The 19205-nt window shown below is 34.4% G+C and overlaps 1 protein-coding gene across 1 annotated transcript; it reads right to left on the reverse strand.

Annotated features, from left to right (window-relative positions):
- Nucleotides 1-265: 265 nt before the first annotated feature.
- On the reverse strand, nt 266-5489 carry LOC113690847 (transcription activator GLK1). The gene is made up of 6 exons (XM_027208927.2): nt 4681-5489; nt 4188-4328; nt 2880-3233; nt 2074-2130; nt 1651-1776; nt 266-623 (listed from the first exon to the last, which is right to left on the reverse strand). Exons 1-6 carry the CDS (start codon nt 5155-5157, stop codon nt 471-473), a joined length of 1308 nt encoding a protein of 435 aa, XP_027064728.1. The 5' UTR covers nt 5158-5489; the 3' UTR covers nt 266-470.
- Nucleotides 5490-19205: the final 13716 nt, after the last annotated feature.

Raw genomic sequence — 19205 nt, forward strand, 5'->3', positions numbered from 1 at the left:
AGATAAGTTGACCTCATCAACGTGCAGCCGAAGTGGAAGGGCTAAGGTGCAGAGGTCATCCATGCCGTAGACCAGAGATCTGGCCGGACCCAAGGATGATGTCCAAGGGACATCGTCTCGGCTTGTATGACGAACGAGGCGGGGAAGACCTCGGCCGTGACTGTGGTCGAGGTGAGCATCCTCAAACTGCAGACGAAAAAGGGACAAAAAAAAAAAAAAAGAGAGGAAGAAATAAAGAAGAAATTGTAGTTAAGCCCCGAAGACGGACACAAAAGCTCTTGATATTAGTTCACATTAAGACCGTTACAGAAACTAGTTGTCACTGTCCAGTGTTAAACATTGATCTTGCATAAGCAAGACAATGCAAAAACATTTTTTGAAAGAAAAAAAAAGGCGAGAAACTTTTGCTTATTAGATATTCTGATCTAATTATAATAGCAGGAAATGTCGTCGAATTTTTGGGGATCCTTTTAAACACAAGCCGTCGGCGGTATTCTTGATATTCCTTGGCGATGCAGCTCCACCAGCACACTGTCAACAGACGGTGGTTTCAGCCCAAGTGGAAGCGGCTGCCACGGCTTCGATAAAACGTCTCCTATAGCTGCATCTATGCTCTCCTTGGACTTCATTTTTCACATAAAACCAAGGATCGAAAATGTCAAAGATAATCCAAGGTTAGTTGCTACAAGCAATAGCCAGATGAAATGTTGTATTTTAGTACGAAATTTCTCATCCATGGATTTTCTTTACATCATCACAATTATGTGTGTTGGTCAAACAAAATACACGGACAACCGTACGAAATAAAACCGGCTGTCCTTGAAAGATCTGGGAGCTTCATGCAGATTAATTGACTGGGGTTCCGGTCCAGATTGGATAGTGAATTTGGAATTTGATTGGTCAAACTGCTTTGTACACATTCTTGAATGCATTGTACAACTAAAGGGATCCACAATACACAGTGTAGCATCTGAACTCAGTAAAATTGCCTGCCCTAGATCCTAAACAGTGGCGGTATGAAAGCTTTCATGCTCCCTCTTAAAATTCTAAATTAAGGCTAGACTTTACGTGTTACCGAAGTGAATCTTCAATTCTTCCCTAAAAATTTAATGTTGAAATTTTTTTTTTTTAAAGTTGCCTCACCATAATCTGTTTAATTAAGAGTTGATTATTGATCACAACTCATAGCCTTAAATTGTACAAATGACCCTTGAAATCACAAATCTTAGTGCTCATTTGAATGGAAGCTTTTGGGAGTTTATGTAGAATAAAAAAAAAAATACATCGTAGCAATGCGATATATGTAAAATAAAAAAAATAATATTTCAACAACTTCTCCTTGAAAATTAGGGTCCTTAGTAATTCTAATTTATAATTTTTTTTTTCTAGAAAATCAACCATGGTTTCCCACCGACTCACGATGATTTCAACCTATAGCCTATCGGCAACGGGTGAAATATCTTATCAATTAGGCAATCGTACGTTGTATTCTAATTTATTATCCTTTAAGAAGACGTAAAAAACAAATTGTTCCTTGTCTTCCTTTCATCTGATCCTCGTGAGAGTTTCAGATTAGACAAGATATGGTACGACTAGTAGACACGGGCAACTATTACCAGAGATGGGTGCGAAAAGAAGAGAATTCCTTACCGGGTGAAAATCAATGGGAGGTTGAGGTACGGGCTGTCCAGCAGGGGCTGTTGGGACAGCAATGCCGGGGTCTACTTTGTACAGCGCTGGTGGTGGGATGCCAGGGACAGGTGGAGTCGGAAATCTCTGCATGAAAACGTGAATACGTATGTACTGTAAAGTTCTTTAGGACTGAAAAGATATATTTGTCACCACAGTTGGAAATGATTGGGGTTTTTCTTTTTCAGATGGGATATTCCTCAGAAATCAGAATTCTGCCTAAAAGACACTATGGCCTATTACTAGTTCAATCAAGGCTCGTGCACTAGGGTAGTCCAACTTATGTTCATGCGCCTTTAAATTTAAAATTCAATCAATAAATTTACACAACTAATTAATTTGGTGCATTTACAGCTACAAAAAGAGCGAAAATTCCTCGCTTACTGTTGGTGCAAGATGTGGTGGAAAGCAAGGTGTGCCTGGAGTTAGAGAGTTTGGAACCTGCATATCAAAGAAAAGTCACATATTTAATAATTGAGAAAATTACCTTTTACCCTCCTGATTTGGCGCTTCATTATTACATAACTCTCTATGATTTAAAAATTTATACATAGTCCTCTCATAATTTGGGTTAAAATATCACCATTAGTTTTTTTTCATTAAAATTAACGATCAATATTAAAAAGTCAAAGTTAAATTAATAAATTGATAAATTTACCCTTTGATTGCTTCTTTTTTTTTTTTTTTTTTCAAATACAAAATAGAAGAAAGGAAAATAAAAAAGATAATAAGTAATGGAAAATACCAAAGTCTTTAAACTAAATCTTTAATGGTATTTCCATTTCTTATTTATCTATTTTTTTATTTCCCTCTCTTCTTTTTTAATATAAGGAAAAATGAAATTTAATTAAGATCTATTAGGTCAAATTTTAGTTGTTTTTAAGTCACCTCTTCTCTTCCCAAAGGAAAAAGGAAAAGAGAAAGAAAAGAGAAAAACAAATATTGACAGTTAATGTTAATGAAAAACTAATAGTGACACTTTAATTCAAAACATGAGTATGTTGTGTATAGAATTTTAAATCCGAGGGGGGGGGATTATGTTTATATTTTTAAATCATAAGGGGATTTTGTGATAAAGCACCAAACTACACGAGTATAAAAGGTAATTTATCCTTAATAGTTCACAATTTCAATAGAATTATTTTTTTCTGAGGAAAATAAAACATCAAAATGAGAAGGGATTTTCTTACACGAGCATGGTGTGAATGCCAAAAGCAAGGGTCTGGCGGTGGTGTTGGAGGGTGAGCCGGTGCGGCAGGTGCCCAAGTAACTGGTGGAGGTGGAGGTGATGGTCCTAAATGTTTAGGCCAAACGGGCATTAGAGATTGGTCGACGGATGGATGACCCCAGACATGTAAGGGTCTAAAATGAGGCATAGGTGCCATGGGAGGAAATCCCATAGTAGGGGCAATCCAATGGTTCATTTCTCTCTTTCCTCCTGCAGCAGCGGGCGCGGCGGCGCCGCCATACATTTGCCGTCTTTGGGTCCAGTTTGCTGCCTCAGCTTCTCGAGCTAGCAGATGCTTCCTGTGGGATCTGTACTTCTGCACATATATCAAACTTTGGTATCAAACGTTTGCACTTGTATAAAACTTGAGTATCAAGTTCAAGCCATAAAAAATGATTCTTTTTGGTCCAAATGTTCAGTTAATTATATATGTACAAACATGAGGACGAAAGATAAGGTTTAGTGCTTGAATTATTCTTGACAGAATCACTAAGAATAAATGTCAGGGAAAAGTCTCCAAAATGAGCGCAACAAAAATTGTACCAACTTCATGGCGGAATTTTCTTTTCTAAGTTAAGAATTTACCGACTTGGTGATTGTAACGGAGAAAGAAAATGCCGGGCCTTGAAGGAAGGGGAAAAATAACTTTCTTTTAAAGTGCTATTGGCTTGGTTCGAAAGTCAGTATGCTCCATAAAGTAAGAGACAAAAGGCTAAGGAAAAGAAACAAAAGTTGAAATGTCAAGCTTTCGATCTGTCTTCTGTCTCAGACTGAAGACCCTGAACGCATGTAATGTGCATACATTAAAATGAATGACAAAAACCATATATATGGACTGGTACTACTGCAATTTTTCTACCATCCTACTGCAATTTTATGCAACTTAAGAAAAGTTTGAACTGTTTTTAGATTGTTCTTCCACTCTTTTTCTTGCACATAAGGAGGAATAAAAAGGAAAAGAAAAATACTCATACTGCATGGTGACCTTGATTTAAACAAGGGTTTGGAAAATAGGAGGATATATGAGAGAAAACAACAGCCTTGCACCTGTATGCATCTAGTTGAGAGGATGAAGTTTATTATTGTTTTGGGGACAAGAAAAGAAGTGAAAAAGAACAAGATAAGCTGAACCTAAGGACAAGAAATAATTTTACTTCAGGCTAAAAAAAGAAAACAAAGGCTGATTCCAAACAAATCTGAGGAACTTAGGAGAACTAGATAGAAGAAAAGGAAAGAAAAAGAGAGGAAAATGAAGAAAAAAATTGCATACTTGAAGATGGCTGGCTATATTGTGCCGAGTGAGACAATCAATTCCCATAATCTCAAGAATTCTTGAAGGGACTGCCTTGTCCACACCCAGCTGCTCCACTGCTTGTACAAACCGCCTGTGCAGCTCTGGCGTCCAGTCCACCTTCACACAACTCAAGAAATCATTTCCCATCTTTAAATACATATTACAACTAAGTACTAACTAAAAATAAATATTCAAAAGATTTTCTCTTTCTCTCACACACAAGCGCGCAAGAAAACATGTTCAGACAATCGCTTTCATATGAAGCTTTAAAACCCTATCAAGATTCTCGTGAAGTTTGCTTCTCAATAAGTTTGTGAACAACTAACTGAGTAGCCATTAGCCTATTATATAAATATGTTTAAAAAATTTAGTATATAAGTTTTAGTTATAATAGTAGTGCATATAAAACAAGCTTGCAGACTAAACCCTAGAAACTAAGATTAGCTTAAAACCTAATTATCTTAATTACCTTAACTTTCCTCTTCCCTTGGGGATTAGCTTTTGACTGTGTAGATGATTTTCTTGCTTTATCAGCTTCTTTAGCAGAAGGGTTCGCGGCTACAGATTCATCTCTTTTACTCGTGACCATATCGTCAGTCTGAGTCAAGGTAGACCCCGAGCTAGCATCCGGGCCTGAATAATTAGCCTTATCCACCTCTTCTTTTGCTGAATTTTCCTCCATTTTCTCATTGGATGTTGATGTGGTTGTAATCTCTGATTCCTCACCTCCACTGAGTGAAAATTCAGCAAGAATCTCAGGGTCCATCTCCAAATCTGGTAATACATCTTCATCATTGATACCAACAAATAGGTCATCGAAATCAATACTATCAAGCAAATTCCCGCATGAAAAGTCCGGAAAGTCGTCTCCTCCTCCATTCTCAAAACTCTCCATTTCGTCCTGTCTTTCATCTTTGGTAGTCCTCAAAGGAGACACAGCAAGCATTCCAAACACTATAATCAAGCTCTTTGCTAAAAAAAAAAAGGTTCCCTCCTATGTAGGTTAATCTCTAAGTATATGCACTAGGTGGTGCAATTCTAAAGTTTTTCGATATTTCACGCAACCACCACCGCTGAAGGGGTGAATGCTAGTATAAGGTGAGTTCTTGATTTTCCGGCAAGTCTTTTCCCGGGGCAGGAAGGAGGGACAACCAGTGCAAATGGGGTACGGTGGTCTAATTTTTTGTTGTATTTGGCAGTGTAAGTGGGAGTGTGTAAAGCTTAGATCTCCACCACAACTTGTATGGAGGGTTCTCAGATTTGTATTTATGCGTTTGTTTTATATTTCGTAATATATGTAGATGTATGTAATATATATTGTGCAAAGTTTATGTGTTTTGTGGATGTCCTTTTTTTGAAGTTTCAAAAAATCTATTGAAGTGCCCCGTGAGCTGTTTTAAATTAATTTGCCTACAGACTTTAGGGGTGAGAGAAAGGTCCAAGTTGATATCATAGGCTTCAAGGAATTTAATAATGACGTATTTAATCATTTTGTTGGATTGAAAAAGATTACACCATTATTTTTGTTTCCTTTTCACAAGTTAAGATAACATATAGATACATTTCCAGTTTCATATATCTACATACATACATATCCATATGAAGTATATTTAATGACAACAGCCTAGGGAAAGCGCCAAGACCCATTAAATGTTTACCACTTTTTGGCTAGTTTTTCGAGCAAGTGGTTGATTAATGTACAAAGAGGTGCACAGATTTCCTTTTTTTTTTATTCTACTTTTTTAAAATTAAAAATGAGTATTTAATTGCTCATAGAGAGTTTAATGACCATCACCCGGATGTAACTTTTACCATCCAGCACCCAAAGAACAAGATACAAACATAATTTCTAACATTTTTTTTAATTTTCCAATCATTTTTTATAATTCATATGCATCACATCGCAAAAATTGTCATAGTAATTATTTCAAATAATCTCCGATCTAAACACATTTTGCGCAAGAAACTAAGTCATGGCAATGAAGAACCAGTTGAATTTCAATTGGCATGGGCGAGCTATACGCGTATAGGCGGGTAGCCAAAGTGTCTTTTTTTTTTTTTTTTTATACGAAAGTGATATTTGTACTTTAAGAATAATTTCTAGCACTCTAATCTATTCTTTTAAAAATTGAAATGCAAGTGTCAGAGAATTATTTGGAATGTAAGTGTCATTTGCTTATTGAAAACCCTTTTTTAATGCTGTATCTTTTATTTAACTTAGCCTGTGTTTCATAAATGACAAGGCCTTCCCTAAAGTTTCTAAAATTGCATCCACCTTCCTCTATGCTCATTGAAATACTCCAAAATATTAGCCTAACAAGAAAATGGTACTACTCTCGTACTTGTCTCCCACTTCTAAAACCTCGAAAATTACTCCAAAATGACTCGTAAAAGTTGACAGAAAATGTTGCAGTAGAAATCATTGGAAATGTTAGTGAGTTTGATTTACGAAGAAAAAGACAAGGAGCTCAGGAAAAGCTGAGACTTCCTTTTGGATAGGGTGACAATCATCTTAATTTACCTTAATTATGAAGATTTTGGCTCTAAATATGATATAAGGCCGATTTACCTTAAGTACGTCTGGGCTTGATATCGATTCTACAATATAAATTTAAGGGGAGATGTTTTTATTTTGACGCATAACAACTACTCATTTTGGAGTAACTTTTTAAGGATGTAATTATATGGAAGAAATTTTCTTCCTCAAAAAAAAAAAAAAAAATCTCTGGACCCAATATCCAAATCTTCAGTTTTGAGATGATCTTTATAGCCCCGATAATCTTTGCATGCTTTCAACTGCCATATCTAATATAAATCTCTGGACCCAAAAAAAGAAGAGTTTAAATATGACATATGCAAATAATATAAGATATTGCTAAGCGAGATTAGGGAAGTTCAAGCAAAAGAGATTCGGCAAGTTATAAAAGAATGGAGAAGAAAGAACAAAATTTGCTAAGAGGGACATGTTATAACTTGCACGAGAAAATGTTAAGAGAGAACACTAGAAAATCTTGAAACCCTAGAAGAGGATAAACTCTCGTTAAAAAAAGAAAAGTCTAATTAAGAACGAGAAGAGAGAAAAATTGTATTAGGAGGAAATAACATCCATTAGAAGAGAGACTTAAAGGCTTCTTAATTATCCATAGTAGAGAAGAACTTTGTGGAGGGACTTTGTGTTAGAACAACAATAAAGAAAATACTATAAAATGACTGTAAAACTAACAAGAAAAAGGTTTCAAATCGTAATTAAAACTATGCATTACATTGACAGGCTATTATATCCCTCTGCTCATATTATGCAATTATTGTTGGAAAGTAAGAAAGTTTTCTTCAAAAAAATTTGAGCAACAACTAAAATTTACAAATTCAACATATATTAATTAAAAGACTTTTTCCATCTTGCATTATCACTTTTCAAGTTGCAGGCGTCTGTGCAAGTAGCATGGAGTATGCATAAGAGCATGTAGAAGTTTGTACATGACATGACAATGTACAAGTAGACGTGTAGTGTGATGATCTTGACCATTAGACAGGTCATTTTATCGACCCAAAACTTGTACAGGCTTGAGTCATGGTCAACTAGTCAAGCCGTTGTTTAGCCATTCGATATGATTTAGTTCAATTTTCTGCAATACTTGGACTGTATCTCTAGTATTACAAAAATGCTTTTATGAACTTGACTTAGTTTGTCAGATCAACTGAACATGTAACCTGCGGTACATGTACCTGTGGAGATGCAGTCCTTTCCTTCACCTATAATTGCACTACTTCCATTAATTCTCTGTTTCCTGCCTACTTCTTCCCAGTTGCATCTTGAACGTGAGGCTTATTCAATTTTATTTACCAAATATTCAGAATTTGGTTGACTCTTATTAGGCTATATAAAACATTGCAGTCTAGCTCCAGACGGGTCAAGGGTTTAAATCCTTGCAGTTACCTTTAAATTCAAAGGATGCGCAATGATATACCCCTTTGATTTAATAGTGGTGAGTTTAATTATCTCCCTCTAACTTTCGCGGATGCTCCTCTAGAATAAATTAGAGTAGGAGTAGGAGTATATAAATGTTACTGCTATCTGTGTGTTTATCCAAGGATTTTTTTGAACTTAATAGTTCTTTCGGAATAGGAATTTCGGTTTCCAAGATACTTATTAAACCAAATATAGAACTTGTTGAAAACATTGTTCTACCATAAATTAAGTTTCATTAGGTATTTAAGATGAAAGGTAATTGTTTTTGTCATGCAGCGAAAGAATGAAAAGTTAAGTGGCGTATCAAAGTAGAAAATTGGAATGGGATTTAAATATGCATTAATTAGCTCCATGCATGATCTCCAAGAACGTACTAATTAAGAAAATGCGAAACTCAACTGTATTAACTGAGAAAAAAAATCTAGACATAATATAAAACCACAGATCTATAGATTAATGAATTTCCTTGAAATTTGGAATATGTAGCTAAAATAAAAAAGGAATGTGTAAGTTCAATGATGAAACATTCAATATTACTTAAAAAAAACATGAAAATTAAAGTAAACGAATATTAACCATTGACAAGACTAATTAGTTTATGCTTTACTGATCATTAAAAAGTAAACCTGAATAAAAGATTATGCACATTAGCAATCTTTAATGCTCATAATTCATTAGCTTGTGCCATATATTTTACAATGTTTGGGTAAATGAAGATCATTAACGGCTATAAATTGTAATTTTTGCTGGCAAAGTATTTATGGGTTTTACTTGAAAAGTGGTCCTTTTAGACCATAGTTCCATTACCAGAACATAATCGCACTAAATCATTTCCTGTCCTAATTCTAAGTCAGCTTCTTCCGCAGCTTGTTTTGAAAAAAAGGGCTCAAGTATATATACATATATTGACCTCAATCTTATCTTATTACGTAGTCACAGAAAATTCCAATCTGTTTGCATCTCATAACGTTGAAAATTGACTATCCTGTTTTACAAACAGACTAGGAAAATTCATCTTCTATGTGCAAAAAGAATGGTCTTCAACCTCTAAACCTTTTGTTTCTTTATATTAATAGTAGTCTTCCGCTCACTCCGTTGATGACTCAAATCCGTAATCTCTCAGTTACAGGTGAAACAGTTCAATGCTTCATCAAATTTATGGCTCAAACCATGCTATCTGTATATGCTTGCTTCTTTCTGCATTGCATGATCTTACACGGTGGAATATGTTACTGAAGCTCGAACAAAGATGCTCGAACAAAGTTAAAAGGTCTTGTGTACTAATTCCTTGGCATTTTCCCATGGACTCAAGTCAACCGTTCTTGTCTCCTATGGTTATATTCCATGGCTTACTATTGCAAGAACACGGGCATGATCTTTTTCTTTTTTCTCTTTCAATAAATACATCAGATTGTGGCTGGGCAAATCCAAGCCTCAGCCATTGCCATTCTAGTAATTCAAGATTGAACATAATTAAAATAATACATGCAGACACTGACGTACGTTTTTGCTGTTTATCAAAACGTCTTATTATATGTTCAAAATTTTCTCAACTTTTGACTTACGTGATACCATTTTCAAATAGGAACTAGCTTTTAACCATGTATCATCTAGTTTAATTGAACCTTGGTGTGATTAAACTAGCCTTGTCTTAGTTTAGTGTGATTTGTGATTGCTCTAGGCAATTTGCATTGAATTTGACTTATGTTTGATGTGAATTGGTTTTTGACAATAGATTCAAAGTACTGAATTCAAACTATCTCTCGAGCTAAGATTATCTCATGCAGTTGCAGGAAAGATTGCTTCTGCAACCACCAAGAAACTCAACCCATTTGCATCACATAACCCTTAAACATCAAGCCATTTTGATGTTCTTACCCTCCGTACAAGCAAACAACATATGTTGGGCTCTAAAATCATTGTTTTCTTTTTTAAGAGAAACATTTCCCATCTAGTAAAACCGACCCTTTGCTCAACCCTCTATCTCCTTTGGCAAGCTCCACTTTGAATTTTTGGAGATTTATTGTGATTTTGAATTTCAATTTTACTATGTTGCTCTTTATAAGTATTGCACGTAATCTCTGTTTAGGGCCACAAAAAAAAAAAAAAATACTTAGCTATAGATTATACCTCTCTATGGTTACCAAACGGTTCAACTTGAACGAAAGGTCAAATATCAGAAGAAGATAAGTGAAATTTTTGAGAAATGCACAAGAACAAGAAGACCTTAAGCTAGCTTTCCTTGTTGAGCAAAAACCTAAGACGGCTTTTCGTTGTCAAACAAAAAAGAAAAAACACTAATGCTAGTCTCTTCCACTCTTCCTACTCAATTGTGATTGTTACTAAGAGAACATACAAATTGAGTATTTTAACATATTTTCTGTTGCTTAATTATGCTTCTTTTTAAAAAAAAAAAAAAAAAAAAAACTCTGTTACACTTGACTAATCAATTGATGGACTTGTTTCGGGAACTTCAGTTTCCACCCTAAAAAGTCTGATCTGCTCCTTTTCCTATTCAAAAACCAATCCCTAATCTCTATGTTTTCAGATGGAGAATTATTTGCCAGTGAAGAGATGTCAAAGGGCTTCTTACCTCCCAAATAATTAGAAGGTCTTAGCTCCTGAATATTTAGACAACAGAGAGGGAAAAAATAAAAAAAAATTAAAACTAAAAATTGAATGGAGAGATCTTGGCAGAATTGCCAAGTTTGAAATTTAGCACAAATCTGCAAGGAAATAGCCCACAAGTGACTTATTATCTCATGCTCACTCTCTATTTTCACATTTTCACCTTAATTATTGATAGCAAGCACGATTAAGACGCATTGGATGAAAGTACAGGTTAACTATTCAACTATGAAAATAGGGACAAGATGCATTAATTGGATAAAAGTACAGGTTAACTATTCAACTATAAGAAATAGGGACAAGGGCCCGAAAAATCGTTCGGGACAGTTCTGTACAAAATACACATGGCGTTATTCGTTTTCAATAACGTGTAACTATAGGTTTCATATATAATGTGAAAAGCTATGTACAAGACGAAATCTAAACCTTACTTCTTTTTTTTTTTTTTTAACCAAATCTTGGCTACGAACTTTCATTGCCAAGAAATAGATATCCACAGACCAACGTAAAATTGTAGCTGTCGGCCTCTATACAGACCCCGATATTGAGAAAGAAAGAAACCACACGGGCCAACGTAAAATTCTGCTTAACAATAAACTCTCAAGGATAAACATGTTTATTGTCAAGGCAAACCAAAATGAGGAAAAAAAGGGGGTTTAAGATCAGTCTTTTCCATGTTCTCTCATAAGACCAAAAAAACAAGGCAACAGAAATAAATAGCTCTTAATTTGTCAAATGTCTGAAACCACGTTATTTAAAGAGAAAAAGGGAAAAAAAAAGAGAAGAAGAAGAAAATATACCCAGTGTTGCATAGGCTAGGTACTATATCCAGTTTATTGTGATTGGATTCGAAGTGAAATTCTTTTTGTTAAGATGTGTTTTTTGAAAACATGTTTTTATAAAAAATTTCGAAAACGCATGCATACAGAGAAGTATCTCCTAGTTCCTACCTAAGCCAAGCAATTTTAAGTAAATAAAAAGGAAAAAGGGTTGTATTTCCGAAAAAAAGAAATGCAGAAAAGAGTTACTTAGAAAAAAAAAAAAAAAAGAAGTGCAAAAAGGCAACCAAAATTCTTCTCCAGGAATTGACAAACCAGATTGAATGAATGAAAAGGTTTTCACCTTTTTCCATCTTCAACTGTTAAACGCTCTATCCTCTATGGCATCTAACTCTAAATTTAGACGGTGCATTCAGTCCAAAATGAAGACTAGAAAAAACTGTGGAGTGTGGAAACCACGGAATTGAAATAATTTCTCACCCACACATATATTAGATTTTATTCAATAATTTGTCTGACACTTTAACCGACATATATATATATATATATATATATCAATGCACAGGAACCTTTTGGCTTTTGTATTTTCATTTTTGCAATTATCTAGTCAGATGCTGCAGGGATTAGCCTATGAATTGAGATATTCCTCGAGATTGTCTACATCATATGCTGAATATCGTTTTCAAAGCTTTTTTCTTAACTAAATACATGTTCATTCACCTTCAACCTTCAGCTTAGGTTAGTTGCCAAACTGTAAGAAGCTAAGCAATAATGATCAAGATCCAGAATTTCTATTAATTAGTCCCTGTTCAGAATGTACCTACCAAGTCAATAATTAGTCACACCCCCGGATAAACAATTTATGAAGATATCATTTTTAGTTTTAAAGGCAAATTATTAATATTTTTTTTATTATTCCATGCCTGTACTTGAGTACTCAGACTACAAATCCATCAGGGAAGAGCCAAAAAAAAAGCTAATCCATCGATATATATATATATATATAATACAGCTGAGTATTACAACTATACGTCAGAAAAACAAAGTAAAACTGACAAATTAGCAGGTAGGTAAAATTTCAGCAAAATATTAATGAGGTTTATGTCTTTAATGTAAAAGAAACCGTTGTAATTACGGTCGAACCACAATCAATTCAAACAATTGAAATATATAATATAAACATGCTTTTTTTTTTTTTTTTTTAGTTTTCCCCCTTGTATTTATATTTGCAGGGGAGGAATTCAAAAGGAAGAAGCTAGGATGGAACGGGATGGATAAAGGTCAACCTCTATTTTAGAACCCGTAATCGTGGAGACATATGGAATATCAGCTACTTTCATAACTTAACATTGGTACAGTTCGAGTTTAGTTCTTCTTAATATTCCAGTTATGCAAAGCTCATTTGATGTCAAGTCACCATTTTACATGGAAGAAATTTGACGGGGCAAAAAATTTATCCAAGAAAATGGTGGGTCTTTTATGTCATATGGATCTTGGGACCATGGAGGAAACAATTTGCAAACAGGAGCTGCGTTTAGCTGACTCATTTGTTAGTACTTCTAAAAAAAGACATGATGTCTTTATTGTTGGTCACCATGGACAATGAAATGCGTGTTACGGAATGGGGCCTCAAACTAGCAATAATTGTTGGTGAGGCTGATTGTATGTTGTTTCGTATAGGATTCTAAATTTCCCTTTCATTTGATTATTCTGTCAAGAAGGTCCCCTCTTCTACCCACCAAAATCCAAAATGCTAGTTTTGACCCCACTTACCAGCTCAATAATTCAAACCCCTTGGCAAGATCCCAAGTTCAATTTTTCCAATACAAACTGTAAACCGAAATTCAATTTGTGTGGTCAAGATCCTTTGCTAGCTTATTCTTGTTTGTATCAAGCACAAGTACTTATCAGTTTTTGTATTTAAAAGTGTTTTGCAACATCTATTCGCTACATTCATGTATCGACTGCCGGTAGAGATACAAGCTGCAGAATAGACTCAGAACTCGACTCTTCTATCTAGAATGGAGTTGGCTAGGTATGGTCTAGATACCTCCTACGAGTTCTGCTGTGCGGTCTTTTTTAACTTTTGCTTTTCCTTATCAGGCCAGGTACTCGTGTTGTCAGCAGTGTTATTAGACTCAGACCGGATCGGCCAATTTGACCGGTCCGATCATGAATGACTTTCTTTTTAAAATGGTTTGTAGGATAAAATCGCTTTAGTCAAAAATCAATTAAAATCATTAAAAACTGGCTAAACCAATGACCTGATTCGACTAATTGACTTAGTTCTCAAATTTTTTTTCTTTATTTCCCCAAACATAATTTGATTTACCTAAATTGTAACACTTTCATTTATTATTAGAAATAAAAAAACGTCACCCATTTAGTGTAAATATCAAAATCACTCGCTTTCCTAAATGATCTCTAAATCAAGATGTTTTCATTCCTATAATCTCATTAATTTAGCATCACCAATTTCAACTTGCATTAATTTGTTTTAATTTAGTTTTTCAAGTAATTTTGGAGAATGGACATATTTTATCCATGAATTTACATTCTTAGATATAATTAGTAGGTGTGCATTTGATTGCAAATCTTATATTTTTGGAACATTTTTCATGATTGGCCAAATATAACCAAGAACTTAATTTCAATATTTTTGAAACTTATAAAAATATAAAATAATTATAACATCAAGCTGACGTCAGGGGATTTTTGAGAACGGTCCTACCGATCTAACCAATTGACTCCTGATCCAGTAATTTAACCGAGTTGCTATCCGGTCCGAATTTAACACATTGGTTGGAGGCACAGGAGAATCAATTTGTGAGAGACCGCAATATTGAGGCTAGTCCAAGTTATCCATTAGAGCATATATTACCGCTTAATTGCATCTCATTGATCTTCTTGACCTTGTATAGACGGAGGTATAAATGTTAAATTCATACCCTTGATCTTAAATTCACTTGAATTCTAACGATACAAGTTATAAATGCATCAAAAGTGTTACTAATACACCTAAATTACACTTAATTTACCACATGAATGCAGACACTCATATTTAATGTACCTCCCATATTTAGACACTTTCTAAGGTTAGTTTCACTTTTATCAAATTAGTGTCTTCAAAATTGTCCGAGGGCCTAGGTTTTTCCTTTTTTCTCTTTCTAGTGACAAGGAAGCTTTACTAAGTGTCTTTAAGTTTTCAGCAAAATGTTAAGACATATACATCAAGTTACCCAGATATGACCTTATATAGGGACAAAAGTGATTCATATGCGAAAATTGTGTGCCACTCTCTAATTTTACCTATGCATTATGTGTAATAGTAGCATTACAATTTTTCTTACCAAGCCCTCTGATCAGTGACATGTGATGCAGATGAAAGCAAGTTACTGTTTCAGTTGATGGGAAATTCTTCAAGGACTAAGGCACATGGGAGATTCCAGAGGATATCAAATCCAATTAACTAGGAGGACAGCTAATGATTTCCGTGCACGAGGGTTTAGGATTTAACGTTTGAGGTGGTCTCCCTTCGTGGCAGTTAACTACGTACTGGGAAGGGCTTCTCTTCCGGTGCAGTACAACATGAAATGATGTCCATGAAAAGTGGAAGACATACGGCATAGAAAGGTTCAAAGGACCGTTAATTATATGTTCTTTGCCTTCCAATTTCCACTTCTAGCCCCATATCTTATAGTTACTTGTCATTTCAACCCCCAACCAATATTCTTAACTGGAAAGAAAATTATGATCTATTCGTTTCAATTTCATTTAGTGGCATATTCTAAAAGGAAAAGTGCAGCTGAGGTGATCCAAACAATCAAGGAAGTTCTAGTTTTCTCCCCCTAGCTTAAGGGTCCTTTTCAGATTGGTCCCTAATATTTTCGTACCCAACATATGCTAAGTTTTACATTAGAATTACTGAAAGTGCACAATATGAGATTGAAGTTTTGCCCTCATAGCTGGTCCATAGGTTCAAGAAATTACTACTTCTAGTCCCTGTCCTCCTTTTGTAATTTGGTCCCTATTTTTCCTTTCCTGGGGAGATTAATGCTAGTTTTAACCATTTTTGTTTCGAGGTATGCTACAAGAGCTAGGAAGATGTGCTGTCTGCTGCTGGCCCATGCATTCATAAATCTAACTATAACAGGTATACAAAAGATACAAAATTTTAAAGGTATATAAAGTAGGGTTACTTGAGTAACCTTCGTAGATTGTACCAAGAAAAAAAAAATTAGCAAGTTGCTATAAATTTGTGATAATTAAGTCTCAACCTACTTCAATCTCAATAATTAGCAAGTGCGTTTTTCCTTCTGATTTGATGATACTTTTGTTCTGATTAATTAGTGCTCAAACAGAGCCAAGCAAAGCAAATAACGAATAGGGTTGTTTAAGCACGATACATCTAACCATGGAAATGCATATGTAATGCCAAAAAATTTCAGTGCAATATTTCCAGTCGTCCTTGATCCAAACAAGGACCAGCATATTATATCCATACAATATTTTGCAAACTCTTTTGCCACCACTCTCTAGCTTAATACATGGACCAAGAATAAGGTCGAATAATTTGAAATGTGCCCACAAAGACAGGAGCTATGACTAATCCCTTTCAACAACATCATGAGGCAGTTATTTTGTCTTCATTATAAAAGTTGATGGGATTTTTCCTTCTTCACAGACTTGGGCAAAGAAAGGGTCCTCGGAAAGAAAAGTTGCCCTAGCCACCTCGTAGCCATGGCGGACATGGTGATTCGCCGCGTCACCCATGAAAATGAAAAGAGGCACTTGCTAGTCTTTGAGGTTTTTTTTTTTTTTTTTTTTTAATAAAGATCTCAAGTTTATAATTGGATTTTGCAATATAAACTTCTCTATAAATTAGATTTCTCTCATTATCATATGAATTCATACATTAACAATTATTATCCTATCTTATATTTATATATTTTCTCTAATTAACATTACTTATTCGAAATACGAACTCCTGAATCCCATCTTAACGAATGTCTATTGGGTACTCGTTAGATAGGCCCATTAACTAATTTGATGGTGAAATTTCTTTTTCTCTTTTTTTTTTTGAAATTTCTTTTTTTCTTGTTAGCTCAACTTTTTGCAAATAAAATTATTATTTTTCATGAAACATCTTCATTTCAATAAATCTACACTAATGGCAGAAACTACATCAATCATACATAGATGGAAATAAAATTCAATACTAGATACTTAGATGTAAAGAACAGATGCTTAGATCAGAAAATAAAAATTCTAAATGCATATTAGGTAAAAGTTTTAGAGGTTACATGCATGGAACACTGTTGTGGATGCGGTTCTAACACGGTTTGCTAAAATTGAAGGCAACTTCAACTTGTACGTGGAGTAATACGTATGCTGGAATTTTGAGCTTGGAATCTAATCCAAGGTTGTTTCAAAGGCTGATTGAAGGTACAAATGACTTTACACTTGGGAGTGATTAAAGTTTAGCTTAGGCCAATTAAAAAGAGACTTGAATTCCTACATGAACATGGGATGAGATCCAAGTATGAGTTTAAGTGCCTCTATCTTACCTTCCCTTTGATTCGGGTTGAAATAAGTCTATATTAAAGGTACTCTTTTTTTTTTTTTTGGTGTCCTTTTATTAGTCAAGAAAAAACTCAAAAAAACGAGACATTCATTGAGGAGACTAAAGTCTAAAACTGTTTTCTTTCTTCATTAATGGATCACCAATCATAGTAGAACATGCATAAAAAAGATGATATTGTTGACGACAAAATCTCAACTGTATTAACAAAAAAATCAAAGACAATTTGAACTAATCAAAAACACAAAAAATTTAGAATTACTCTCAATTGTTAAAATAAGCAATTGACTTTTTTATAAATAAAAAATTTTGAATTCAATATCTTTCGTTTATAACCCCTCCGTTTTTATCCTCCAAAATCCTCCCCATGGAAGTTGCATAACTCAACAACTTCATTAACGACCTACATGCATTCGGCTATGGGCCGAGTACTTCAATTACACACGACTTTTGTACTAGTCCTCCAACCATTGTTACAGGCACACTTTTTGGGCCATTGGTATCTGACTTTGTAACGATGAATGAATGTTCCCGCAGATGGTCAATATTGCTGCTGGCCACTAATTATTATAAGGCTTGAGTCGGAGCAAATGCAGCGCCTGCGTTGCTTGACCCAAATGTAAGCCCTTTCAGAAAGAGCTGCTGTGTTCCACTGCGCTTGTAGTCTTGCTGCTAGGTTTCTGTTGCCCATCTAACAACACTTGGTAACCTGGAAACCAATATTGGGTGTTTTACACTGGTAACCTGGAAACCAAATATTGCCCAAAATTCAGGCGGATGTGTTGTGTACTCGTTTGGTTCAGTGGTGGTTCAGTCCTCTCCGGATTATTCCTGAGCCTCCTTAGGTCCGCCCTCTCCCCCTTAGTGTAGAATAGATTAGATTATACAACTGTTGTCGTCTCCGAAAATAAAAAAGGAAACAAATATTGGGTGTTTTATGAGTTAAATTTTAAGAATTTAAAGAATATTTCATGTCTTTTATAAACTTTGGTAAGGAGTGCGTATAAAAGGAAGGGTTCCTCTAACCTGTATTCGATGAGTATGGACTAAAAGCTACTTAAGGGTTTAGTTTTTGAAATAAAAGATAGTGAGGAAAGTTCTTAAAGATTGATTAGCACAATAAATATGAGTGTGCAAGTTTAGATAGCAATTAAAAGAGAACATTGGATAATAATTAGGACAATCTTAGAGATAATGTTCATATACTCGAACATTAATCTCCTAGATTTATTCATGCTAAGATATATAGTATAGTGTACAAAGGGTTTAGTTTTTGAAATAAATGACAATGAATAAAGTTCTTTGGGATTAATTAGCACAATAGATATGACTCTGTAAATTTAGATAGTAATTAAAAGAGGACGTTGGGTAATAATTAGGAAAACCTTCGAGATAATATTCATACTCAAACATTAATCTCCTAGATTTAGTCATTCTAAGGTATTCAAAACATAATACGACTACTAACAAATAGAAATAAATAAAAGAAGAACAAAACGAGGGCTTGTCTATTGTTCTCAATTAACATCTCTTAAGAGAAGTCCGTAATCTAGTACAATATCATATGGCTTTTTACATATCATAATTTTAATTTAAATCCATCGTTGCACGGTAAAATCATATTTGTTTTTTTTTTATCATTATATTGTAAGAATCTTAATTTTTTTTAAAGTTTAAATTACTATCCTAATTGAGATATACATATTGAAAGAATGATACAGCTCTAAAGATATTTGTGAAATTTTTCTATCATATAAAAGGACTTCACTATGTACATTTTTTATATAATAAATCATGTGTGCCAACCTGCTGATACCACCATTTTACAAAAGAAATCCATAAACTAACTCGTTATTAAATTCAGGATTCAAATCATAATAGTACGCTGGATAGTGAAGAGTAAAAAGGGCAGGGGAAAAGATGAAAGAGTGAAACAAAAAAAAATTGACTCAAATATGAATTCGAATCGAAAATATGAATTTCACCATTGAGAGTAAGATGGAAGGATGGAAGAGTTAATAAAATTTGAATTTAAC

Source organism: Coffea arabica, chromosome 5c, assembly GCF_036785885.1.
Source record: "Coffea arabica cultivar ET-39 chromosome 5c, Coffea Arabica ET-39 HiFi, whole genome shotgun sequence".
NCBI classification, from domain to species: domain Eukaryota; kingdom Viridiplantae; phylum Streptophyta; class Magnoliopsida; order Gentianales; family Rubiaceae; genus Coffea; species Coffea arabica.

Excerpts from the sequence above, each read along its gene's own strand:
- LOC113690847 (XM_027208927.2), bottom strand. The coding sequence starts at position 5,157 with ATGCTTGCTGTGTCTCCTTTGAGGACTACCAAAGATGAAAGACAGGAC. Across the intron at positions 3,234-4,187 it reads ATATAGCCAGCCATCTTCAA|AAGTACAGATCCCACAGGAA; the intron begins GTATGCAATTTT and ends ATATATGTGCAG. Across the intron at positions 1,777-2,073 it reads CACCACATCTTGCACCAACA|AGATTTCCGACTCCACCTGT; the intron begins GTAAGCGAGGAA and ends GTTTTCATGCAG.